The sequence below is a fragment of the Hipposideros armiger genome, unplaced genomic scaffold (genome assembly GCF_001890085.2).
Source record: "Hipposideros armiger isolate ML-2016 unplaced genomic scaffold, ASM189008v1 scaffold_62, whole genome shotgun sequence".
Classification (NCBI taxonomy): Eukaryota; Metazoa; Chordata; class Mammalia; order Chiroptera; family Hipposideridae; genus Hipposideros; species Hipposideros armiger.
In genome coordinates, this window is record NW_017731412.1 from 917231 (window position 1) to 942542 (window position 25312).

General features: G+C 41.1%; 2 protein-coding genes and 1 pseudogene across 3 annotated transcripts; 1 reads left to right on the top strand and 2 right to left on the bottom strand.

Moving 5' to 3' along the window:
- Window positions 1-190: 190 nt before the first annotated feature.
- Window positions 191-2482, bottom strand: LOC109382223 (atrophin-1-like). The gene is made up of 2 exons (XM_019641570.1): window positions 1074-2482; window positions 191-816 (listed from the first exon to the last, which is right to left on the bottom strand). The coding sequence occupies exons 1-2, from the start codon at window positions 1078-1080 to the stop codon at window positions 191-193; spliced, it is 633 nt and encodes a 210-aa protein (XP_019497115.1). The 5' UTR covers window positions 1081-2482.
- On the top strand, window positions 230-22933 carry TRAFD1 (TRAF-type zinc finger domain containing 1). 2 transcript variants are annotated; one of them, XM_019641654.1, is made up of 12 exons: window positions 230-357; window positions 2814-2879; window positions 9364-9499; window positions 9612-9665; window positions 12296-12695; window positions 13348-13554; window positions 17847-17923; window positions 19151-19381; window positions 20374-20524; window positions 21166-21505; window positions 21759-21831; window positions 22040-22933. In XM_019641654.1, the coding sequence occupies exons 2-12, from the start codon at window positions 2833-2835 to the stop codon at window positions 22097-22099; spliced, it is 1776 nt and encodes a 591-aa protein (XP_019497199.1). In that variant the 5' UTR covers window positions 230-357; window positions 2814-2832; the 3' UTR covers window positions 22100-22933. The 2 variants fall into 2 exon arrangements, with proteins under 2 accessions (XP_019497199.1, XP_019497200.1); XM_019641655.1 differs by having other exon boundaries at window positions 231-357; window positions 20374-20494.
- LOC109382219 (protein YIPF5-like) lies at window positions 7661-8470 on the bottom strand (annotated as a pseudogene).
- Window positions 22934-25312: the final 2379 nt, after the last annotated feature.

The following is a 25312-nucleotide window of genomic DNA, read 5'->3' on the forward strand; positions in this document are numbered from 1 at the left end:
ATACAGTATTATTCATGCAAATATTATTAACCTGTGTCATGGGCAGGCCCTGGCCTAGACCAGGATCACAGCTCAATCTCTGCCCCTTATTCCAGATGTTTAGGGGCTGGACTTCTAGGGACACGCCCCCGTAGGGCTCTGAGGAGCCAATTGGCGAGCAGAAGGCGGGGCTCTGGGAGCGACAAAGATGCTATCCAATGGGCCGACAGCCGGACCGCCCCTGGCCAATGGGCGTGCTCCTTCGCGACGGTCGGAAGTGGTGAGGCGACTCTAGGGGCCGTTGTTCAGTACGGGGGCTGAGTGAGGGGGCTCGGTGTCCGTGGTCAGTGGGTCTGTTCGACGTTCTTCTCATCCCAGGTGAGTGTAGCGGCGGCACATGTCTGGGGAGCCTCCTCCGGCTTCTAGTTGGGGGAAAGGCCGGTGCCCTGAGGGCGGGGTGTGGGTTAAGGGGCTCTAGGCCCGGGGGTCGCGGCCGCGAGGAGAAAGATGCCTGTGCCGCGGCGTCTCCTCCAGTCAGTGGGGCAGGCCGCGCTTTCTCCTCAGGGAACCGGAGCCTCAACACACCCCCGGCGGCGCCGCGGCCCCTTCCCGGCCTTGGCCCCTGGCGGCGGGCAAGCGGGTGTCGTCCGGAGTGCCCCGAGGCCACCGCGCCCGAGGCGGAGCCGGGCCCGATCTTCAAGCTGCCGGCGTGAGGGGCCGCGGGCTCTCGGCCGACAGATCCCAGTTCGAGTCCCCACTCTGACCAACTGGGGGCCGTACCTGTCTTCCCGGACTTAACGCTGTCGCGGTCTCTAAAATGGGGATACTGACTTTCACCTGGAAGGATTAAACGATTGCCGTGAAAAGCGTTTAGCAAACAATCAACGCACAGTCAAGGTTAACTGCTGCCATTTGCGAAGCTGGTGCCCTCTCCACACACTATCCCGACCTCGCTGCGGGAGGGGGCGTTGGGAATCGCCTCCTGGGTCTGGACCCTGAAGGGGTGGCTCCTCCCCTTCGGGCTGAGGGGCGGCCGCCCAAGTCCCTAGGAGGGGCTCTTAAGGTTGAAGACTTGACTGTACCAAAGCACTTACCGTGCATTCTCCCCTTCACGTCTCACGACGACAGTTGCAAGTATTGTCAGTTGTCTGCGTGAGGAATTGGAAGCCAGAAAGGTTAAATCACGCCCCGACTGAGTGTCACAGCCAGAATTGGACTCTCCCAGGGGCCCGACCCTGAGCCCTGCATTCCATCCCCAGTCCCCTTACAGCTGGAAAACCCGGTGCTTCCTCATCCGAGGCTCTGGCCTGGGTTTAGTGGGCTGGGCTAGATCACACCTAGAATCAATCAGCCCCTGAGAAACGCACCTGTGCTTCCCCCCTCTTTTTAGGAGCGAGATTTATTTTCATAGCTAGGTGCTTCCTATCCCTAGTTGACATTGCATGTCAGTCAGAGTGGATATTTTGAATCTTGCCACTCCCTGGTTGAAAACCCTTCTGTGGTTTACCATGGAGTTTGGAATAGGATCCCAACATCCTTTCTGTCCTATAGGATAAGGCTTCTTGAATCATTCCCTTTTTCGTTACGCTCACTCAGATCTATGTTTGCATTCTCCTTCATTACCTTTTAGACCCACTGCCCGGATAGGTTTTCCCCCCACTCTCATCTGCTATCTTGACTTGCTCTTTGCATGACTGGCTCTTTTAAACTTCAGGTCTTAGTTTAAAATGTCATCTCCTAAGAATGTTCTTTCCTCACCCACCCCCCCTTTATCTAAAGTAGATTCCCTCCACTCCCGACCTCCTTTGTCTATGTATTTTTCTATCAATATGCTCACTTTAAGGTATATGTATTTCTTTGCTTATTTTTCTTTTTTACTAAATTGAATCTGTTGAGTCAGACACTTTTTTTCTTTAATTTGTAAAATCTTCTTAGTGCCAGGGTACAGTGTTTGACACTAAGGTTTAATAAACATGTTGACTGACTGACTGACTGACTGAATGAATGAATGAATACGTGTTTTGAAAAGTTTGGTAATGTCAAAATCATTCAAGAGCTCTATTAGGGGCCAGTTTTTAAGACCATTTTCGCTTCATTGAAAGGAATAATCTAAAGTAAATATTGTTAAGAAAGTTGCTGGCACTTTGCTTTCTGCATTGATATCTTGTTTAAAAAGAAGGAAAAACTTGACAGTGGAGAAATCCGGCAGATACTATTTTCATTAAGTGATCAAAGTTAGCATCACGTGGAATAATAAGCCTGCTGACATCATATGCTTTCTGATATGCACGAAGATGAGCACAACATCACTTCTGTGGTATTCTTGCCGAATATGTATTAATCATGAGAAGACATCAAACAATCCCAAATGAAAGAACATTCTACAAAATAACTAGCCAGTACACTTAACAAGGTTATGAAAGATGAAGAAAGACTACAGAAATATCCCAGATCAAAGAAGATTAAGGAGAAATAACTAAATGAGTATGTGACTCTGGATTTGATCCTGAACCATTAGTGGAATGATTTGTGAAATTTAGATACTAGTATTGTATTAGTGTTAAGTTTTCTCTGCATTTGATAATCTTACTATGGTAAGATTATGATGTTTTGAGTAAGGTGTATATAGGAGTTCTTTGTGCTGTTTTTGCAAGTCAAATTATTTTAAAACGAAAATTAAAAAATAAGGTAAAACCCATGTGTTGGGTCTTAAATAAGTTGCCTTAAATGCACTGGTTTTGGTGATGTTTTCTGTGCTCTAGTTTTTTGTTCTCTTTTGCTTGTCATTCTTAAAGCAGAAATGAAATTGAAAGTGATCACTTGTTTCTCTCTAGTTTTCAGGAAGAGCTAAAGATGGCCGAATTTCTAGATGACCAGGACATTAGACTGTGTGACAACTGGTAAGAAATTAAATCTAAGAAATGTTATTAGAATGGGGACAAACTAGCTTCTATAAACAGTTTATTTATTGGCAGGTTAAAATTGGAGCCATATAATATGTTGTGCAAGTATATGGGAAAAGCCTTTTTAACACTTTTGGATAAAACTGCCTGTTAGTAATTTGACAATATGGTAGTGTAGGGACTAGAGTGATAGAATGAAACTGAGAGTCAGGACTCTGGTTCCTGCCTTTAATTAGCTAATGGCTTTTGGCAAGTCACTTGCTTGCTTTGGAGCCTCACTTTTCTGACCTATAAATAAAGGAATTTATTTTTTGTCTTTCTGAAAAATATCATCATACATTTTTAAAAAGATACTAAAAATATATGGACTAGATCAGTGTTTTTCAAAGTGTGTTGCAAGGATTTCCCTGAGTGGCTGCAGAGGCTGGTTGTCTTGGGGTTGATTGGGAACAAGGTTTAGTGAGCTTGGCTCTTCACCTAGTAATGAGAGCAGCTCAACCAGAGCCACTGAACTGTTTTTATAAAGGATTTTGCTGAAGGAATGTTCCACTGCTTTAAAAAAAAAAAAGTCTACCGTCTTCTGGCAGTCCAGATGATCATTTTATGATTCCAGAACTGTTAGTGAAGACTGGGCGTAGTGCTGAATGTTAAGGTTTCTGTTTTGGTGTTTTTTAACACACGTGAGTGACAAGAAAGAGCAACTTTTTCTTGCGGAAATGAAACTTAGTAGTGCAGCTACTAATCATCTGATTCCTGGTTGGGATTTCTCAAGAACTTGGTATTTTAGTGATAATACGAGTGCTCTTACTAAAAGCTAAAGAAAGCAAAGCAGAACTGTGTGTTGTGTGTAACTTAACAGATTGTGGTACAAGGAAAGAGATGTTGAATAAGGGAAATCGTTTGATGCAAATTAATGAAATGTTCAGGCCAGATAACAGGTTTTTTTTAATTGCCTTTTTCTGCTCAGCCTTTTGGTAGGATTGGGATATAATCAGAGCAACTGCTGGTTACAGTATTCTTTTTCTGCATGGAATTAAGATTTCATTTCTGTGAGGGTGTCTTGCCTTACAGGGTATTTTTTTCCTACTATATGCCTCTGTCACTTTCTGCCAATTAAAACACCATTTTAGATTTGTTTGGATTTAATATGTACTGTTACTGATACAAGTAATCAAAGATACAAATAATCACAAGAAAATATTATTCTGATTTTATAAGAACAAACATTGGCTTTAGCATCAGTTAAGATACTCTTATAACAGTCTACTCTGATTTGAAGGAATCTCAAGCCTAGGACAATATATAAATAACTATGCCAAGGGAGTTTTTAAAAAGGGTAAGTTAATGGAAAGCTAATGAAAACAAGGTTATTCAAAGCCGAAACAATTTATTTAAAGAAAAGAGCAGATTAGCATGGAAGGCTGGCTAAGCCAGCACAGACCTATCTAAGTAGCCCTGTTTAAATTCCAGGTTTTAAAATTTTGTCTTTAGAGCCAACTATTGTATATTCCTATTGTTCTTGAAGACAAGTTAAGGTTCTTGTCAAAATATGAGCTGCGATTAGACCCACTGGTCATGTAAAAAGAATAGTTTGTTGTGATTGAAGATGTTTTTGCATATTATCTCTTTTTTACAGTATCCTGATTGGAGGGAGAATGTGATTCTAGAGAACAGGAGTTCATTCAGCTTTTTATTTTCTCATGTGTTAAATAATTGACTTCTGGCTTGTTTGTGTATTGTTTTGAAAGCTTTTGGGAATTTTTCTGGAAGTCTTGGTTTGCCTTTCAGTCATTTCTATCTAAAATGAAATTTCATCTTTAACTTGCTAGTTCTTGGGTATTTTAGCAGTTTTATCTATATGGAATTGTGTTCTCACTTAAAATACCTTGATTTTATCTGTAGGTAGGAAGTGAGTTATTAGTATTTTGTCTGGCTGGAATGTTTGATGGGATTATCTTGGCAGTTAAATTTAAAAAGAAAACAAAACTAGCAGACAATGTTTCTTGTAATCATTGCAAATATCTTTTATCTTTTTCTGTCAAGGTTTCCCAAGAGGTGAAAATATGTAATAGTAAATGCTCTGTTGTCATACCTAACAGGTGTTTGATTTTTTCTTATGATTATGTGGTCCTTAACATTTCGTTTTAATTCTAAAATTTAAGTAGCCTTGCGTATATAGAATGCTCTATGTCAATAGGTTATCCTAAATAGCCCTATAAAACAAAAACTGTCGACATTTATTTTCTTGATATTTGCTGTTAAAAGAACATTTTTGTCAAAATTATGAAAAAAGAACCCAGAATCTCAACATCCTAAGGAGTAATTACTGGCTTTAATTTTTCGTGGCATTTGTGCAAATATGATTTACAATAATGATATAGCTCTTCTTTCACTTAGTTGGTGTACCATATTTAACTTAGCTGTTCCTTATTGTTGAAACATTTTTAATGATTTTCATTTTTTTACCATTTTATGACATTGATGAAAATCTTCCTAATCCCAAGAGTGGGATTACTGGGTTAAAGAATATATAATTTTATGGTCCAGGAAATGCATTTTCAGACTATTTTTAAACAGTTTACACTACCACTAGTAATGTGTTAAAATACTAATTTCACAACATCATTAATACCTCGGAGATATTGTGGGTTCAGTTCTAGACCACTGCCATAAAGCGAGTCATAATCTTTTTGCTGGTGGAGGTCTTGCCTTCAATTTGTAAAAAATGCAGTATCTGTGAAGTGCAATACAATGAGGTATGCCTGTAGTGGGATTTACTAATTTTAATTTTTGTTAATTTAATAGGTTTAGGTGATAACTGGTATATAGCTTCTTCCACTACATATTTTAGTATTCTACAGTTTTAAGAAATTTAAACGAATTAATTTAAAACCAATGGTTTCCTTAGAAAGCTAGGGATTTTGGAGAAATAGGGGAAGTTAAATCTGTCAAGACATTGGCAGTTTCCCTCTTTATCCATTTGAGTTTTCTTCCCATCCATCACAGCTGATTATTTTTCTTTGTCAACTTTCGGCTTTGCTATGACAGCTTCCTTGATGGTTCCATCATTGGATGAAAATGAATTTATTTGGTGTCTTGGTCTTTCATATGGGGAGTATGACTATAGCTGGAGACATATCAGTCATCCAACTTTGAAATGTTTCTTAGACTGTATGAAGATTAAAAATGTAAAAGAAATAAACTATCTACAACTTAGTATGGGGAAAGGGTTCCTGTAGTATTCAGCTTCAGAGGCAAAGTAGGGTATTAAAGATTTGTTGTGTAAATATCTGTGTCCTGTTCAGTATTTTATTTTTCTGAAATATTATTCTAGGTGACATACTTATGGGCACATTCTTTTAATGCAGTCTTAGCTAGACTGTGAAATTGGAGTTTACCAGTGCTCATATCCAAATGAGTAAAAAGTTAGGCCTTTGAATACTATGTGGCTTTAGTTTGAGTGTATATGTACTTTTGTTAAATTTATTTTTATTTAAAAATTATAGTTGGCATAAAATGTTAGTTTTAGGTATACAACATAGTGATTCAATATTTATATATACCTTATGAAGTGATCACCACAAGTCTATAGTAACCATCTGTGCATACTTATTACAGTATTAATGACTGTATTCCACTCTTGTTAAATTTAAATGGTCTTATTTTTTCACTTAAGATTGTCATTTTCCTCTCTTCTTTTCTGTAACTTAGACATTGGATCCCTTAAATTAAAGGAGAATGGCTGAAAGCGAGTGAGGAGACAGGATTGGGGGAAGGGGTTCAGGACTTCATTTTTGTATAGTTGTGCAGTGAAGTTTATACCAACCCAGCCAGAGTACATGATCTCGACTAGCGTGCTGCCCGCTTTGAAAAGCACGTGGGTTGTAAAGGAGGCAATTTCCCATCCCTGCTGACTATCCCAAAGCTGGCATTTGCTCTTTTTGGTTTGACTTTTCATTTTTTTTTAATTGGGATATTTTAAATTAATAACCATCAAATGCTCTTTACATTGATAACTGCAATACTGAAACTCACATTAAAAAAATTTTTTTTTCTCTAAGGTTAGCAATTTTCTTTTTCCTGGGAAACAGAGAGATCAACTATGAGCATTAATGTAGCCAGTCTAGGTCACTGGGGTTTATTAATGCTAATATCTAAAAAGGTGTTCACATTTCGTGTCTAAATAAGGTAGACTGGGAACTTCTTGTGTGGCTGAATTTTAGCAAAAATTCCATGAAATAATTTAGAGGAATGTCACATTTTTGCAGTGCAAACTCATAGAGCTCTATTGGGATCACTTTTTTTGTTTCAAGTGCTTCTGACTTGAGAATACAGGCAATTTTTCTTTCCCAGAGTCCTTTGGAAAAATATTTCTGCAATAAGTCTTGGGCCATTTTTACTATCTATAACTGGGTTGTTTTTAAGAAAGATTATCAGCTCTGTGGTTAGTTTCCCACAGTTGATAAAAATCTGTCAAAAACATAATATAATTTGCCAAAAAAAAAGTTGTTTTTCAAAGTCTGCAGGAACAGGAAAAAAATAGTACTTATTTATATGAGCACAAACACTTAAAGCTGATCATACTGCAGGTAAATTCAGTATAGTATTCAAAAGTTCTATGAAAATGAACAAAAGATACATGTTTACTTCCATTGCTCCAATAGTTCAATATTTGGTTTGCATGACAGTTGCACTGTATAGCAGTTTACTGGTCTGATTTAAGAGTTCAAAGTCCTTTCTGTGTATTGGGCCCAATAATGTCCCTATCCTGGGTAAATTCAGTTAAAAAAAACAGAAATTCGGGCAAAGGCTCCATAAAACACAGCACAGCAATATGCTTCTAGAAGTTGCTGTCCTTCCCTGGCTCATACAGAAATAAAAACTTTGGAAGCGGAAAAAATACGTCATCTAATAATTCTAGCAGTGAGAATGATTTCTGTACCATTCTGCCAAGAAAATATCACTGCAAAGCTGAAAGTAGGATTGTGGGAAGACGACAGTATCCAAGGACACTTGACACACATCCAAATGAAATACCTTAAGTTTAATAAAACACTCCTAGACATCCAATTGTACTGATCCCATCCCTATACATAGCCAAACTGAATTTTGTCATCCAGTAGCAATGTGGCTCCAAAAGCAAGGCAAAAAACCATTGTTCTTGCCAGATCAGTCTCATTCATGATGCTGCCATCTTCTACTTTGGATGTAACACTGTGAGTGTTTTTTGCCAGATGTGGTCAAAATTGATACCTAATTCTTCTAATAAAGGTGGTTCATCCTCAAAGTTTCCATAGGATAGCTAAGATATAGTTGGATTGTATGTCTGAGTTGACTGGAAAATCTGCCCACTGTATGGCTACTGTGGCTGCATCATCTGGAGGGATAAATTGATCTTGCTGTGAGTAGTCACAGCCAGCATACTGTTTGCTGTAGGGTCCTCCACTTCCTTCACAATTATAGGATTGATGTGATTGGTCACCGATGCTGTAACTTGCCTGGTAGAAACCCGTGTTTATCAAAGCCTGATATTGCGAATGATCAAATGCAGAGATGGCAGCAGTAGCTGTAACAGCCTGGTTTGTCTTTTAGTGGAATAAAATCTAATGAGATTAAACCTATCTCAAACTGAGAGTGAAAATAAATTGTAGGCTTTATTTATTTATTTATTTATTTATTTTAGTAATCCTGGGGTGTACCATTGTGCTTTGGGCATGGATGGTTTTGGACAAGCCTGGCTTAGCTCTTCTTGGCGTTTGACTTCATGATGTTGGTTGTGATCAGCTCTGATGCCTAGAAAGTGAGGCTGAACATTAAAAGGTAGTGCATCGCACTGATAACTCATAGTGTTGCACAGAAGACTCAAAACCTTTAATAGTTAATTCTTTTTTTTTTTTTTTAAAGATTTTTATTGGGGAATTGGGGGAAGGGGAACAGACAAGCTGATGTCCTTTTGTTCTTCAGTCTAGTTGTGGAGAAGGTTGCTTCACTGGCCCAAGTTGGCACCGTCATTGTTCTCTTCCCGGGCGAGGCGGATCAGTCACCAACTTCTGGACGGCCGCTCACCGCGGCTACTGGCCGCTCACGCTGGCTGCTGGCTACACACGGTAGCCCATGGCAACCCACTGCAGCAGGGGCTGCAGCCTATGCCGTCGCCTGACTCAGGGCAGCCCAGCTCCAGGTTGAGCTGTTGTTCAGCATCTTAGCTGTAGAGGGCAGTGTCACTGGCCCTCATATGTGGGATCCGAACCGGGGCCGTCTGGCGTCCCAAGCCAGCTCTTAACCAACACACCATTCAGCTGGCCCTTAAATAGTTAATTTATGAAAAGCAGGGGTAGTAACAATCATAAGAGTTTATAGTCCAGATAGTCACTAAAGAGAAATAATGGATACTAGAGATTTAACAGGACAGATTTCCATGTGATACAACTGAATAGATTAGTCAGTAATGCTTGCCTTTTTCTTTAATCTATTTCTGTAGCAAAAAAGAAATTCCTGTGTGTAATTTTACCATCCATGAGATCCACTGTCAAAGGAACATTGGTATGTGTCCTATCTGCAAGGAACCATTTCCCAAATCTGACATGGAGACTCACATGGCTACAGAACACTGTCAGGTGAACCACCATGTACTCAAATGTTCATAAATGTGTTATGCTTGCTATTGTGCAGTAGCAAGTGGACATGTTGTCACAAAGCCAATTGATTGGTTCTCACTTCTTACCCTAGGTCACCTGCAAATGTAACAAGAAGTTGGAGAAGAGGCAGTTAAAGAATCATGAGGTTAGTTTCCCTGCACTGTGAAAGGAGTGAGTTACCAGGGGGTCAATCCTGCTGAGATTACAGAGCCACATGCAGAGCAGAAAGCCAGTCTGATTGAGTCTTTGTTCTCCACCAGCTCCATGCACACTGCCTCTCAAAGCCTATTGAGGCTTTGACTGTTTGCTGCCAGATTTTGGCTGCATGGCTATTATGCCTGCCTCATGCTCAGGCTGCAGAGCCTTTCCCTTGGAGCTGAATCTGTCATTCTGGAGTTCAACTATTGGCAGCCTTACTGAGTACAAAGCCATGCCTTGGGTTGCCCGTGTAGTATGACCCCCTTAGCACACAGCCTGCCTTACTTAGATCTTGTAATTGCATTTTGACTTCTTGATCACTTGGTTAGCGTGCTGTTTACACCCAAAGAAATTTCTCAGAGCATTTGGTGAGAAAGAACATAGTATCATTTGGTCCCTAGTTGAGGTAAAACTGACCATAGTTGAATGAATGTGTGTGTGTGTGTGTGTGTGTGTGTGTGTGTGTGTATGTATATATATGGATGTATGTAAGTTTTGAACGAGCATATTAATTCATCAGTTAAAAAATCCCAACAACTATTTAGTTGGTGATCACACAGGAGTGTGTATATATATGTAAAAATTCATCAAGGAATGCACCTAAGATTTGTGCATTTCATTCTATGCACTTAAAAAAAACTAGCAATTTATTCATTTATAATTTTAAAAGGTGATTCATATTCAGTGAAAAAAATTTGGAAAATATTATTTTTTCTAACCATTTGACCTGTGTTTTACTAGGCCTTGCCAGCAAGGAGGGTTATAATTGAGGTCACATTAACAATAATAATGGGTGTTTCTCTGGCTCTGACATCTACCTGCTGTATAAAACAGCCTCCAATCAATTGTTCCCTCTTCTAACTTCTCCCCCGGGTATTTCTGGGGTTAACATAGTAATATATCAGTCATTATAAAGATATAAGGACAAAGTATTTCCTAACATTCCTGCATGTCATACTACGATGGTTGTAGACGAGATTAAAGAGTTTTTAAAAATCTTCCTTAAAAAAAGTTTATACATTATTTGCTGTTATAGTGAGTTTCTAGCGCCTTTTAGGGTTGTTACAGCACTTACTATATATGTTATTTAATATGTGCTGACAGTTATTTGCTTTTTTGTTGTTGAGTAATTTAAATCAGTGACATTTTTCTAATAAAGCTTTTTTAAAAAAACATCTTTCTGAATTGGTAGGTAATTTTTAAAAATATTTTATTGGAGAATTGGGGGAGGGGAACAGCGTTGGGGAATTGGGGAAGGGGACCGGCCAAGTTGTTGTTCTTCAGTCTTCATTGTGGAGGGTGCCAGTTGCCATCTGGCTTCCTTTTGGCAGCTCGTGGCCTCTTAAGCTCAAGGTGCTGTGTTCAATCTTAGTTGCAGGTGGGCGTAGCCACCATCCCATGCGGGAGTTGAACCAGCAGCCTTGTTAAGAGCGCACGTTCTATCCACTGAGCCATCTGGGCAGCAGCTCAGCTGAAGGTGCCAGAGTTCAGTCTTAGTTGCGGGTGGGCATAGCCCACCATCGAACAGGCAATCTTGTTGTTACACCAGCTGAGCCATCCTGCCCCCTGTTGGCAGCTCAGCGACAGCTCATCTTGGGCGCAGCGTCACTGGCCCATGTGAGAATTGAACCAGCAGTCCTGTTGCACAGAGCTCACGCTCTTAAGCCATCTCTTAACCAACTGAGCCACTTGGCCGGCCCCGGTAGGTAATTTTAAAGCCACAAAAACATAGATTTAAAAATTGTCTCTCTTCCATGCCTGTTCCACTTTATCAGTTTCTTGCATTTTCTACAAGAGCATATACAAGCATTGCTAAAAATGTTTGAAGTAACATTTAGAATAGAACCTAGGTTTAATTAGTATGAAAAGAAACTTGTTCTTTGGCACAGTGGTTGTAAAGCATCTAAACTTTTGAAATGATGTTACATTAAAGTTCTGAGCTTAAGTTCCCAAGTTTTGGAATGTGCATAGCACAGTAACATATTTCTTTATATCTTTTTAAATTTTCTTAGTGCTTTAGTAATAATTTCAAATTAAGTATAGAAGTTTTGTCCTTCATCTGCTGAGTACATTTATACTCTTGGGTCATTTTCACTGGTGATTCCTGGCTTACTCGTATTTGGTCAGTTTAAAGCCAGTGCTATATACAGATGTGCAGATTAGAAATATCAGTGTCTTTCTAAGGGGCAGTCTCTTTTCCTCATTACAAGGAGTAGTGAGGAGAAATTAGGCTGGTGGAGCTTTGACAAACATCTGATTTGCTATGCATCTGCTATTTGCTCCTGGGCTTCTCTGGCTGATTTTAGGTTACTTTGTAATCTGTGCAGAAAATGCTGATAAGTCAGGGTGGCTTAGGGAGTAGATTCCTTCTAAAAGCTTCCTTCCCTTTGTAGAACCTGGCAGCAGGGTCAGAGAGGGAAGCTGTGACTCTTAAATACATAGAAAAACATGGCAGGCAGGCAAAGCTAGGGTTGGGAGAGAATATTGAATTAAATACCTTTTGCTTTTCTTGCCCTGTACTAAAACATGGCCTGTCTTAGATTCACATATTAACGGCCTCATTACTCTGTGTTGCAGGAGACTGAGTGTCCTCTACGGCTTGCCCTCTGCCAGCACTGTGATTTGGAACTTTCCGTTCTCAAACTGAAGGACCATGAAGATTACTGTGGTGCCCGGACAGAGTTATGTGGTAGTTGTGGGCGCAATGTCCTGGTGAAAGATCTTAAGACTCACCCTGAAGTTTGTGGGAAAGATGGGGAAGAAAAGAGAGATGAAGTTGCCATGCCAACTAATGCATATGATGAGTTTTGGGGTCAAGATCCATTCTGGATTGCATCCCACCTCAGACGAATGGAGTCTCTGGATGCACCGAGGCTACTCCGAAGGCCCCTGAGAGCCTTTGAATCAGACCTTTTCCATAGTAGGACTACCAGCCAAAGGAACATGACAACCCAGCTTCCAATTCAGAATAATCTAGGTGAGTTGTGTTTGGGATGAGAAAACAAATGGTATCAAAATCTCAGGGCAAATGGAAACAGGGCTTTGGAGCCAAATAGATCTTAATTCTAGACACCTGACTGTAGCTAGGTAACATTAGGAAGAATACCCAACTTTCCTGCATGTGGGAGTAACAGAATCTCTTTGCTGTTGGATTGGTATTGGATTAGAGTTAGGGTTGGTGATGATTACAGTGCTCTGAATGGCTGACATTTACTGAGTACACCCATGTGCTTCAGGTATTTGCAAAGTGCTTTACATGCATTGTTAACTCATTTAATTCCCACAACAGTCTTACCTGGGTAGGTAAGTGGTAGAGCTGGGATTTGAATTCAGGGAATCTGACCCCATGCTGTAAACCATTCTGCTGTAATGCAGAAAATATATTTAAAATGTTTAACACAATATCTGTCTCAGTTACAGCTCAATCATACTGCTTGTTTATAAAATAGAATAGTAATGGAGCCTTTGGGCAATCTTCATATTTGGAGTCTTATGAGAACTGGAGGACTGGGCCTCTTGTTCCTTCACAGATGCCAATAAACTAAATATTTGGTGGGCATGAACTTGAGCTTAAGGGTGGCAACATCTCTAATGTATTTTGATACTGGGTTTTTTTTTTGTTTTTTCAGTGGAAGAACAAGAAAGGCAGGAAAGAAATAGAAGCCGACAGTCCCCCAAAGAGGGTGGTGAAGACAGTACAAACTTGGACTTTATGTTGGCCCTAAGTCTGCAAAATGAAGGCCAGGCCCCCAACATGGCAGAGCAGGACTTCTGGAGGGCCATATGTGAGGCAGACCAGGCCCGTGAAGGTCCCAACGCTCTGAACGACATAAAAGGTAGGTTTGTTTATTCTGCACTAGCCTCTGTCTCTAGATTTTGAAAAAAGTCTTAAACTATACAATTCATATAAAATTGAAAGTTTTTCATGAAGATAGAATTTGCCTCTTTTGTTTATTCATTACTTTTCCCACTTTTTATTTTTAAAAATTGTCAGAACACTACAGTGAATATCTATATACTCCTCGTCTATATGCACCAATTTTAGTATTTTTCTTTTATCTTTATGTATGTAATTTCCCCCCCTGAAGCACTTGAAAATAAGTTGCAGACATAACATTTTATCCCTCCATACTTTAGCAATGTCTCTTAACAACAAGGGCATTGTCCCATGTAAATGCAGTACAAATATCACTCTCTGGAAATTTAACATAAGTTTCCTGCTTGTACATAATGACTGTTACAGCTTTTCTATTTTCAAAATCCAGGATTATGCATTGTGTTCAGTTCTTTTCAGGTTATTTTAGTAGTTTTTCTCTCACTCTCTCACTCTCTCACTCTCTCACCCTTTCACTCTTTCACCCTTTCACTCTTTCTCTGTCTCTCTCTGTCTCTCTGTCTCTCTCCTTTTAGGACATTGACACTTTTCAAGAGTCCAGGCCAGTTTTTTGCAGAACATTTCTTTCTCAGTTTAGATTTGTCCAATTGTTTCCCATGTTTAGATTCAGGTTACAGTTTTAGCAGGAATGATACATTGGTGTGTCCTTCTCAAGGTGTCAGTTCTGTTATTCATTAAAATGGGGTCTGTCAGATATTTCCATTGTATAGGATACAGTTTATAATTTATAATGCTAGATGCAGGATGTTATTTTGAGATTGTTGGGAACAGGATATTCATACACTCTTTTATCTAGCAGTTTTAGTATTCATTGGTATTTCTTGTTTGAATCAAGTATTACTATGGTGATTTGTAAAATGGTAATTTTTCTGTTTCTCTTTTGTTCTATATTTATTAATTGTCATTCTTCTATGAAGAACTTTGTTTTGTCCCCACTCCCATTTAAAAATAATTCTTTCTCTCTTAATATCATTGGACTCATGGATTAAAACTCAGTTTTTAAAAATAAAAGTTGGATTATGAGCAGTGAACCACTCTTTGGGTCTTTTGTTTAGAGAACGATATGTTTGAGAGATATATGTTGTATTTAAAACACTCAAGGTATATAAGAATTATAGGGACCTGATAATTAAGCAGCTCTCAGCAGTGGTTTTGCATCATGCCACTATATGAATAATGATTCCAAGAACAGTAGGTTAACTCTTAACATTTTGTTGATTTAGTAAAATAGGAACTGGTCCTGGACCTAGACATTGAAGTTTGGGTCTCATGTGGCCTGATTAAAGGTGGTATATGGTAAAATGTTAATAGGAACTTGGATAGACAATAACACATTTTTCCTTTTAAACTATTTTTGTATTATAATTCTATTAATTTGAAAAATGTAAATATATACATGAAATATTTTATGATCTACTCTACAATCTATTCTTGACAGTGGTTGGTTAACATGTAGATTAAAAGAGTGTATATAAGCTGAGTCCATGGCTCCTTAGAGGGTGATGTCCCCATAGGTTGAAAAACCATTGTTTTAGGCTGTATTTTCTTCCTTAAAAATAATGCCTTTTGTATTGTAGAGGGTTTTTAGAAATAATTTGCATATGTAATACAAATGATTGTGTACACATTAAATGGGTGAATTATATTTTATGTAAGTTATATCCCAATAGAGCTGTTAAAGAAAAAATGGGTAAAAATCATTAAAAAAAATTAAGACAGTTAAAGAGTGTAAAAGGAAATGTAAGCCACTTCTTCACCCACTAATAGTCTCTTAGTCCTCCCCAGAGGTCACTGCATTCAACAGGTTTTGAATATATAAAAGGAAGTGAATGTATAATTGGGATTGTTTAAAAGTTCGTCTTATTAGGAAGATTGAATTTTTGAGAGCAAAACAAGGCTTCTTGATGTTTGGCTTTGGATTTTTTTCCACTTCTAAGAGTTTGGTGGCCTTTTATGGGATGTTGATATTCAGGCTTTCCCTTTTGTTAACTTTGATCTATTTTTTTTTTTTTAACCTAATGCTGCTTCTTTTCCTTAGGAAAATGCCCTAGTTCCAAAGACAGTGTTTTCCAATTTCTGAGCAGCATCTTTTAATGTGTCCCCTTATCAGCCTTTCAGGCTTAACTTCATCACAGCATTTAGATTGGTGCTGAAGAAAGTAAAATTGTAATAGCATAGTACTGACAAGTGAAGACTGTGGTTTCAGAGTAGTTTCCTTTATTTTCTCCTTTTTTGGTAATTTCTTAGATTGCTTTGTTGACTTTTGTTTGTTTGCTTATTTCATTTCCTTTTCCTCTCTACTGGTTTGGAGTTTATATTCTCTGTCTATTCTTGTAGTGGTTCCTCTGGAAATGTCAACATGTTTATTTAACTTAACAAAGACTAAATTTAATTAACACCTTCACACTTCTTCCAATTTTTACAATACCCTCAGAATTCGGGTCATCCCTTTATGACTTGAGAAAGTGTTCTCTGGTTTTCTTTGTATTTATCATTTTATTATGTGCTTACCGTTTCCTTTGCTCTCCCATTCTTCCTTGTTTCTCAGAACCTCCTTCTAGGATAAATTTCCTGAGGTACATTCTTTAGAAATTTTCTATTCAAAGTGTCTGTTGATTATAAATTCTCTATTTTGACTTGTCTGAAAATATCTTTATTTTATCTTCATATTTGATAGTTTCTCTGGTCATAAAATTCCAGATTGCCAATTATTTTTTCTTAATTCTTTGAAGAGGTTATTCTGTTCTATTTCTTGGCTTCTGTTGTTGGCCATAGAGAAGTCATCTGTTAATGTTAATTGTGATTTCTCTGTAGGTACTCTGTTTTCTGCCTGGCTGATTTTAAGATCTTTTTGTCTTTGGGGTTCTGCAGTTTCCTGATGATTTCTGTGGCTTTAAATTTCTTGGGATTGGCTGGCCTTCCTGATTCATAAATTTAGTATTTTTCATCTATTGGGTTGTCGGAAAAGTCATGATGCATTTTGCAACATAGAAAAAAATACGTCATGACTTTTCCGACAACCCAATATATGGAAAATTGTTATCCGCTATTTCTTTGATTATTGTCTGCCTTTCATTCTCTGCAGTCTCTTCCTAAACTCTGTCTGCTGTTTTTTAACTTGTATTTTCCGTTTCTTTGTCCTGTGCTGCATCCTGGGTAATTTCCTATCTATCTTTTTATCCATTGTTTAATATGTCCATTGAGGTTTTTCACTTCAGTGATAATACATTTTTTATTTGTTCTATTTGAATTTTTTTATTTTTTCTTCAATGTGTCATTTAAAAAATATATCTAAAGTTTTTTTTTTGCTATTTGTTGTTTCTGCTGACTCACTCATGGTGGCTTGCTGCCTTTGTGTGTGTGTGTGGTGGGGGGGTGTTAGCATTAAGTCTTCTGGTGTATTTCTCTGAGAGTATTTATATATGCATATGTAAATTACATAGGTGTTTAGGGATACTACCGACTGGGATAATTTTAAATTGAAATCTTTGGCTTGGGCTTTTTAAAATCATAAATGTAAATTTATGTAAAAAGAGAAGTGTAGGTTCTGGATTCAAACCCATGTAAAGATCAAACTCTAGTTACTGTTCTTTATTAGAGACTTTTCTCTCTCTTACTCAGAGACAAAACCTAGTTAGGCAGGTTTCCTTACCTCTTCTTATTGTTCACCCTCCATTTGTTCAGCAGTCTTACTGAGGCTGTTTTGTTTTAGGAATCTTGGGTTTAATATTGTTCCTATTTATTTACTCAAGTTAATTTTATTCAGCATCTTTTTTGATATTTTGTACTGGGAAGGTTTTTCAGGTTATTTGCCTGCTAGTAATATAGAAGCCTCCGTTTCTCCATCTGTAAAGTGAGGGTAATGTAGGATCTACTTCATACGTCTTTCCTGAGGATTGAAATCATGCACAGAGGGTTCTTAGATTAGTACCGCGGGTTCTTACACATTTACATGTCTTTCTTAGTGAGACTAGTGGGTAAGTTGCTACTTTACTGCTACTCAGGGAATGGTGACAAGTCAAGTAAGTCTCTTTTTCCGTAGTGGCAGATTTTTCACCTAGGGTTTGTCTCTCAGATAGCTCCCCTTTGAGGATTTACAGCCCCACAAATTGCCATATCTCTGAAATGCCAAAGGAGGTCACACTTTTATATAAAACCCCACCAGGGGGATAACAAGTTGAATCAAGTTTGTTTTTGTTCATTTGGAGTCTAACTGTGGCCGCTGATACCTAGGTGCAGCTGATGAGACCATGTTGCCTTGTGAATTTTGTGAGGAGCTCTACCCAGAGGAACTGCTGATCGACCATCAGGTGTGTTGTGAATTACTTGAGGGCTTTAAGTAGGAACGTGTGCAGGCCCTAGCTGGTGTCGCAGGCCACATGAGGTCTTGAGCAAACTATTGTAATATGCCTGTGCTCTGGGGAGCAACTGTGTTTTCACCGTGGTGTGACTGACAGATGGGTATGTGAACTTAGCCTTTTTCTCTCTTGGAAAAGTAATGTTCATCCCAGCAGGCCCTGTTTGCTTCCTCCATGCCGTGGTGACTAGTGTGCATCTCAATAGACCGCCTTATAAATCTGGCCTCATCTTATGCCACTCTTTGATTATTGGAGCTATACCAAAGTCCTTGCAGTTCCCTGGAAGGGTCAGGGGTCCTTTTTGCGCTTGACCTTTTCTGCCTAGAAGCTGCGTGGCCTTCCACCACTGCCCCCTAACACAAACCCCTTACTCGTAGCCTTGGTTCAAAAATGCTAGGCTAGGCCAAACCAAATCAGAGAGGACAAAAGTATTGAGGGAAAAAGTAATTCTCTCCACTTGGCAATCCTCAAACACAAAGGCTATTCTGTAATCATTCCTAGATGGCTCAAGAGCTTTCAGTCATTCTATAAATATGCAACACCTTTCATATATCAGGTATTGAGATTCAGAAACTAGGAAAACCCAGAATCTGTCCTTAAGGAACTCGGCCTAGTGGTGCAGACAACAGGGGATCAGGAGACCACATCACAGGGTGATAGGCTGAAAAGTAAGTGGGCACAGGACTTTTGAGGCACACACAGGTGGGACGTCGGACCTCGCTTTCAGAGCGTCACTCACTGTCTGCATTTGGCCTAATCTGGCATTTCTAAAACTATTAAGTATCCCTTTACTCTGGGTGAAACATACATTCCCCCCATAAATGGAGTAATACAGTATTTGAATATACTGCTAGTTTTTGGTTTGGGGGCAGCATAAGAAAACTCATTAACAGATGACACAGAATATTTGGGTCTCTTTTACTATATAGTTGTGGGAAGAATCTTGAATCTTCAAGTTAATTTAAAAAGAATAATTACACGAACACAGTAAAAGAAAAAGCATAGAAATGTTTAAAGTAAAAGTAAAGTGAGTGTTCCGTCTGCATTCCCCTGATCCTTTCTAGTTCCTCTCTCCAGTATTAAGCATTACTAAAATTTTGTGACTTCTAGAAAATGTTTTAGGAATGTTTTTCTCTTAACCTCTGCTTTTTTTTTTTAATCCTGTGTTTTATGAGACAGACCAGCTGTAACTCTTCATGTGCCTTACCTTCGTTCAATATGGGCAGCACTTCCCCTAAAGGGATGGAGGACCCTGATGTCATCTTCCAGAAGTTTGTGCAGCAGGCTACAAGCAACCAGTTAGACTCTTTGATGGGCCTGGGTACCTCACCCCCTGTGGAGGACAGCATCATCATCCCATGTGAATTCTGTGGGGTACAGCTGGAGGAGGAGGTGCTGTTCCATCACCAGGTAAGAGTCCCGGATGGACCCGTCCACTTTACTCCATGCTGAGTCTCCGTGAGTGAACCTGAGGCTTTCAGAGCTGGGAAAGCTACTTCAGCCTTCAAGTTGCATGCATAGGTTTCGTGAGCTGTTGAGGTTTACAATACCTCAGGCCTTCAGACTTTCTCTACCTTCTGGCATCTGAAACCAACATGTCACTAGCTGAGGACCAACGAGCCAGGACTCCAGTAAACAGGAATGGAGGACTTGCCAGAGGGGTTTAGGTGAGAGCTCCCCTCAGGTCACCAACACATTCTACTTTTGACCAGGCAGGTTCTTCCTGTTGCAGTGGCATCTGAGGCTTGCATTCCAGGAGACCTGGGGATCTAGTTCTAGCTTTGCCCTTGTGGTTGACCTTGGATAGGTCCCATCCCCTCACTGAGGACATCTGTAAATGAAGGAGTAGGACTAGACAATCTGAAGTCCTTTTTCAGCTTTTGCAGTCTAGGACTCCAGTCTGTTAGTGGAAAGTCCATTTTCTGCGCCATCTTGTTTGTTGCGGGAGCTAACACTGCAGGTGTGTTCAGGGTCATTTCTGTAGCTGATGCCGTATAGCTGTTGCTAAAACACCACATATTTCATTCCTGTAATAAAGACTTCTCCTTTGGATCAAGCAGTAGAGAAGTAGCTGCTTGTCTCCTAGGGGAGACTATGAAATAAGCAACCATGCAAATACTCTACAGTCAAAATACAGACTGTATTTTCTGGGCTGTCAAGACCAGCCTTCCTTGATCCCTGCACAAATCAGAGAGTGTCACTTCAGTGCCTTGGGTGCTGATGGAATGACTGCACCATGCCTGGTGTGTTTCCTCTTAGTCCCAGGCCCTTCCTCTTGGTGGTGGTCCAAGTTCCCCCCATAATGTGTATTCACCCAACCAGCTGTTCCTTCCTTTCCTCCCCCTGCTCCTCTCCTAGGAATGACTCAGTCCAGAGGTACTAATTTTGGTTTTTCTTGTTAGGACCAGTGTGACCAACGCCCAGCCACGGCAAACAACCATGTGATGGAGGGGATTCCTAGACAGGATTTCCAGCCTCGAGAGACCTCACCAGAGCTGCCCAAGAGGCGTGTCAGACACCAGGGTATTGGCCAGGGCTGGGCCAAAGCCACAGGTCTGCTGCTGACTCAGGCCTCTTTACCACCTCTCATCGGCCAGTGTAACTTGGCGGTTACCCGAATCCCCAAGTGCCACGCACAGGAGGACCTCATTGGGCTAGTTGTGGTCCCATGGTAGACTTAGCGGTCTCAAGTGGAGGTTTGCAGGGTAATGGCCTTCGGGACAGCAATGAGACATGCTTAGGAGTCAGTGCTTATTCAGCTGTGGGTCTTTTGTCTGTGTACTTAGTGGGTTATTTGGAGATAATTTATTATCTTGCTGCCCCTGGGCCTTTGCTTCTAGTTGAAATTTGCTTAGAGGACTCAGTCGTCATCATCACCATTATTATTAAAGAGCCTTATGCCTGGGCAAGTAAACTGTCTTTGAAACCCAAGCACTACAAAGCCAATTAGAACTTATTCGTCAAGGTTTGCTTGCACCATTGTTGAATAGTTACGGCTGTATTTGAGGACTAAGGTAAAACCTGTACAATGGTCAAAGTGTTCCCAGTCCTGTCCTGGAGACATGGGTTTCAGCAGCCTTAGGTGTGAGTGAGGCAGTTGTCTTCTGCCCTTTCTGTCTTTTTGTTCTCGCCCTGACTCTAGCACTGATAGCAAGAGCAGTCTTTTCCCTAAAGTTGGTGCTCTCTTTTCGTAGGAGACCTGTCTTCTGGATACATGGATGATATCAAGCAGGAAACGACTAAAGGGCCCACCTACCCCCTTCCCCCTAGCAGGCCCATTAACAATATGATGGCTGCCTGTAACCGACTGTCAACATCCACATCAGGGTCCACACCTGGTTGCCAGCCCAGCCCCCCTGGGGTAATGAAGCTCAACAACTTAGACAGCCAGGACATCGGGGGACAAAGTCGAAACAGCCATAATGGGGCCATGGCCACTGGGCATGTTCCAGTGATTCACCCCGTGCGAAATCTCTACCCAGAAAACCTGGGGCCCTCTTTCCCCAATGGGCCTGCAGGGAGATACGGAGCCAGGTAAGACCAGTAGCCCAGGAGAGGAGTTTTGAGCAGCTCAGAACATGGGTGTGTGGACTTTCCTTGTACTGTGGCCTGATTTCAGAAATGTTCTTTTGCTCTCTGTGGGTTTTCTTTTGTTGTTGTTTGTTTTGTCTGCTCACAGAGAGCTGCTCTTTTCTCTAGCTGGTTCCAGCAGTGTCGGTACCATCTGAGTTTTCTGACTTTGGCTCAGGAGCATCTCAGGAACTAGCTTCCAATCCTTCTCTTTCAGTGGTAGGAGTGAAGGTGGCAGGAACTCTCGGGTCACCCCTGCAGCCGCCAACCATCGCAATAGAACTGCAAAGGTAAGTGGGAATCCAGCCGCAGGTGCTCAGTGCAGACCCAGATGTGGGCGGGGCAGAGAGCAGCTGGGCACGGGCAGCCTGTGGCCCAAGGACTGTTCTTTTGGCTTTTGTTGAGGAGGTTTCTGTAGGAACAGGACATTTTCAGGGCTCTAAAGGAGGAGTACTGCCTTTTCACTTTCTACTTCGTGTGTGTTCTGTTGTTCAACAGGCAAACCCCCCGAAGCAGCAGGGAGCTGGGGATGCAGAGGAGGAAGAGGAGGAGGAGTAATGGTGTCTGCAGAGAGCCGCACTTTGGGTCCACCTTCTCTGCACAGCCACGCTCGCCGCAGTGCAGGCCCCGTCTCTTGGGCTTTGTGGGCTGGGGAGATTGTACGGATGTTAACTTCTTCTAGGTTATGGCCATTTTGTGTCTTTTGAGATTGTGCTGTGGGAGTTTGGGGGTTTGAGGGAGGGTTAGCAGGGAGGCTGTTGAGAAATGTTTCAGCTTTGGCTGCTGCCTTTTGGCAGCACAGAAATACAAATGTGGGCCTCTCCACCCACCAGGGCTCCATCTTTTTACATACTGTCTTCACTGCTTCTTGGTGCTGTGTGGTCCTGGTGGAAAGAGGAGAGGGTTCTGTAAAGCTGGTACCCACCAGTGAAGTCATTCTCTTCCCTGCAGGGGCCTAAATTTTGGAACTTTTGGGTATCCTCCCGTGTCCTGTCCCTCCCCACTCTAGGATTTGGGCCTCTGGTGTGTGTGGAGGAGCTCGGGTAAAGTGTTCAGGCCAGTTGCAATATGTTAGGAACAAAGCTTTTGGAGATGAGTTGAGCTAGAGTTGAGTGGATTAAAACAGTCTGCTTCTTTGGCACCTGGCATCGTTGCCTTCTGCTTCTGGTGGAGAGTGTGGCTCCTTTGTCTTCACTGCCTTCTGATGGAGAAGGCGGAGGACTCTGCGTCCCCGCCAGGGCCATGCAGGGCTCTGCCCTGATCAGAACTGAGGCCTAAGCTCCATGGCTTGCTCTGAAAACCAAGTATCAGAGCCCGCATCTCCCTCTTTTAATTTTATTGTTATAATTACTAACATCCTTGTAATAGAAATAAAGTTTGTACTTGAGTTCAGCTGAGTCTTGTGGTTCCTTCTCCTGTGCACTCAGTGGAGACCTCGGGGAGGCTAGAATGGGCTGGCATCAGCCCTGATTATGGCGGAAGTTGCGCAGGACTAGGCTTCCACTGTGCTTCCTGGAACCCCAGCAGATCCAGCGTGAGCTCCTTCGCAGAGTGCCAGACATTCAGGGTACAGTGTTGTATTGGACTTTGAGGAAACTGACAGGTTGCTGCAGCTCTGGTGATGAATTGGGGTGGGGGCTTTCTCCTACTGAATAGGAAAAGGCAGATTCATCAAAAGCCTCGATCCTAAGAGGAGCTGAGCCCTTGCAGAATTATCCATTCAGCCTCAGCACCTCACAGTTTGCACAGGACCATCTAGCACCATAGGTCATTTGGAACTCACTTGTTTTTCTCCCAATAACCTAGGGGAGTTAAGAATAGTGGAAGAATCGGCCCATTTCATAGGTGGAAAGGAGTGACTTGCATAAGGCTGTGCAGCTAATGCATGGCAGAGCCAGGACTCAAATCCAAGTCTGAATTATACTTAGAAAGAAAAGAAGCTGGGCCAAGAAAAGAATATGTACTGTAGGTTTGTATACTTTATTGTGTCGTTATAGCTAAATAAAAACTGCCAGCTGTCAGCTCAGGTACAAGAGGCCAGGCGACTGACTGAGAGCTTGGGCTGCTGCTGGCTTCACTGAAATCCCCCTGGGACGTCACGGATGTGGGAGGAAGGCTCCTCTTCCCTGGCTGGGGCAGAGAAGCAGCTGCTTACACATGTAGAATGCTGTTATAGAACGACTAGTTGTATCACTTGTGTAATTTCTGGGTCTGTTCAGACAGATTTTTCTAGGTGCTATTTTATTGCTGCTTTGCTTGTCTGGTGGTTTTTGATGGGATGCCAGACATTCTGAATTTTACCTATTTGGGTGCTGGGTATTTTTGTATGCCTATAAATGTTCTTCAACTTTGTTCTCATACTTGGTTACTTGGAAACAGTTTGAGCCTTTTGGATCAAACTTTTAAGCTTTATCAGGACCTGAGCAATGATTAGCCTCAGGCTGATTTTGCTCCACTACGAAGGCAAAATTGATGCCCCATAAAGTTTTCCACTCTGGCTGGTGGGAACAGGAGCTATTTCCCGTTCTTTGCCAGCTCTCATTCTTTTGGCTGGTTCTGTCCCCAGCCTCTGGCCCATTTCCTTACATGCATGAGCTTATCAGTACTCAGCTGGATACTTGAGTGGGACGCCCAGATCTAGAGTTCTCTCTCTGGTCCTGTGCCCTGCCAACCAGCTGCCTTGGTCTACTTGGATGCCTTGTCTTCTCAGCCCAGGGAGACCGTTGGGTTGCACCTTGAATGTCCCTTTCCTTTGCTATCTGAAAACTGTCCAGGCCGTGTTAGGCCCCAGCACATTTGTTTTCTCTAAGCTCTGTTCTTCATTGCCAGATGTCCAATGCCTTGAGAACCGTTCGTTAGAAGTGTCCTGAAAGCATTACTTTTACTTTCTAGATTGTTATAAAATCTGATGCCATTCTGATTTGCATGTAACTAATTTTTTTCCCTTCAGGAATTTTAGGATGTCTATCCCTGGTATTTTCAAGTTTTCCCATGTTGTATGTTGGTGTGGATGCTTTTTCCATTTAATACCTAGACACTTATTCTCTGTCTGGAAACTCATGTCTGCTTGAGTTTTTCAGAATTTTCTTACATTATTTTAGTAATTTCTGTTTTCTTTCTTTGCAGAATTTCAATTATAGTTGGATATTGACCCTTTTAGGCTGATTTTTTATCTTTTCATATTCTTTGTCTTTTTGCCCTATTTTATGGGAGATCCCTCAACTTTACCCTTTCATCTTTAATATTAATTTCTAAATCCTTTGTCTTTTATCCTTTCACAGCCGTTCCCCCCCTAACTTAATGGATGTAATACTTTTTCTTATAATTTGTGCCATACTTGTTTCTTGGATGGATATCTTGTCCTACTCACTGTATTGTCTGTTTCCTGGAAGTTGTTTATTTTTGTTTTGGTATTTCCTCAAACCGCAGATATTTCTTAGCTGTCTTTAAGAGTAGACCACTAAAGGTGATGAGACACTCTCTTCAACTGTCCAGTTTCACGGTAGGCCAATAGGCTGGCTTTCTCACTGGAGAGCTCCAGGTGTCAGTATCATGTGGGTCTTTCCTCTGGGTTAGTTCAGAGAGGGGGCTTCGAGCCTGCTGTGTAAACCTAGGAGGGGCTGGAGTCGTGAGCTTTTTGGGTGGTTTCTCCAGAATATAACCTCTGGCCTTCTATAGGGTGGTGGCGACTTGAACTTCTGCTTCTTATATGAATTTCCAATCCTTGTTTTTTCCCCTGACACATGGGGCCTCCAATTCCTTTGCTTTACA

Excerpts from the sequence above, each read along its gene's own strand:
- TRAFD1 (XM_019641654.1), top strand. The coding sequence starts at position 2,833 with ATGGCCGAATTTCTAGATGACCAGGACATTAGACTGTGTGACAACTG. Across the intron at positions 2,880-9,363 it reads ATTAGACTGTGTGACAACTG|CAAAAAAGAAATTCCTGTGT; the intron begins GTAAGAAATTAA and ends CTATTTCTGTAG. Across the intron at positions 13,555-17,846 it reads CGCTCTGAACGACATAAAAG|GTGCAGCTGATGAGACCATG; the intron begins GTAGGTTTGTTT and ends GCTGATACCTAG.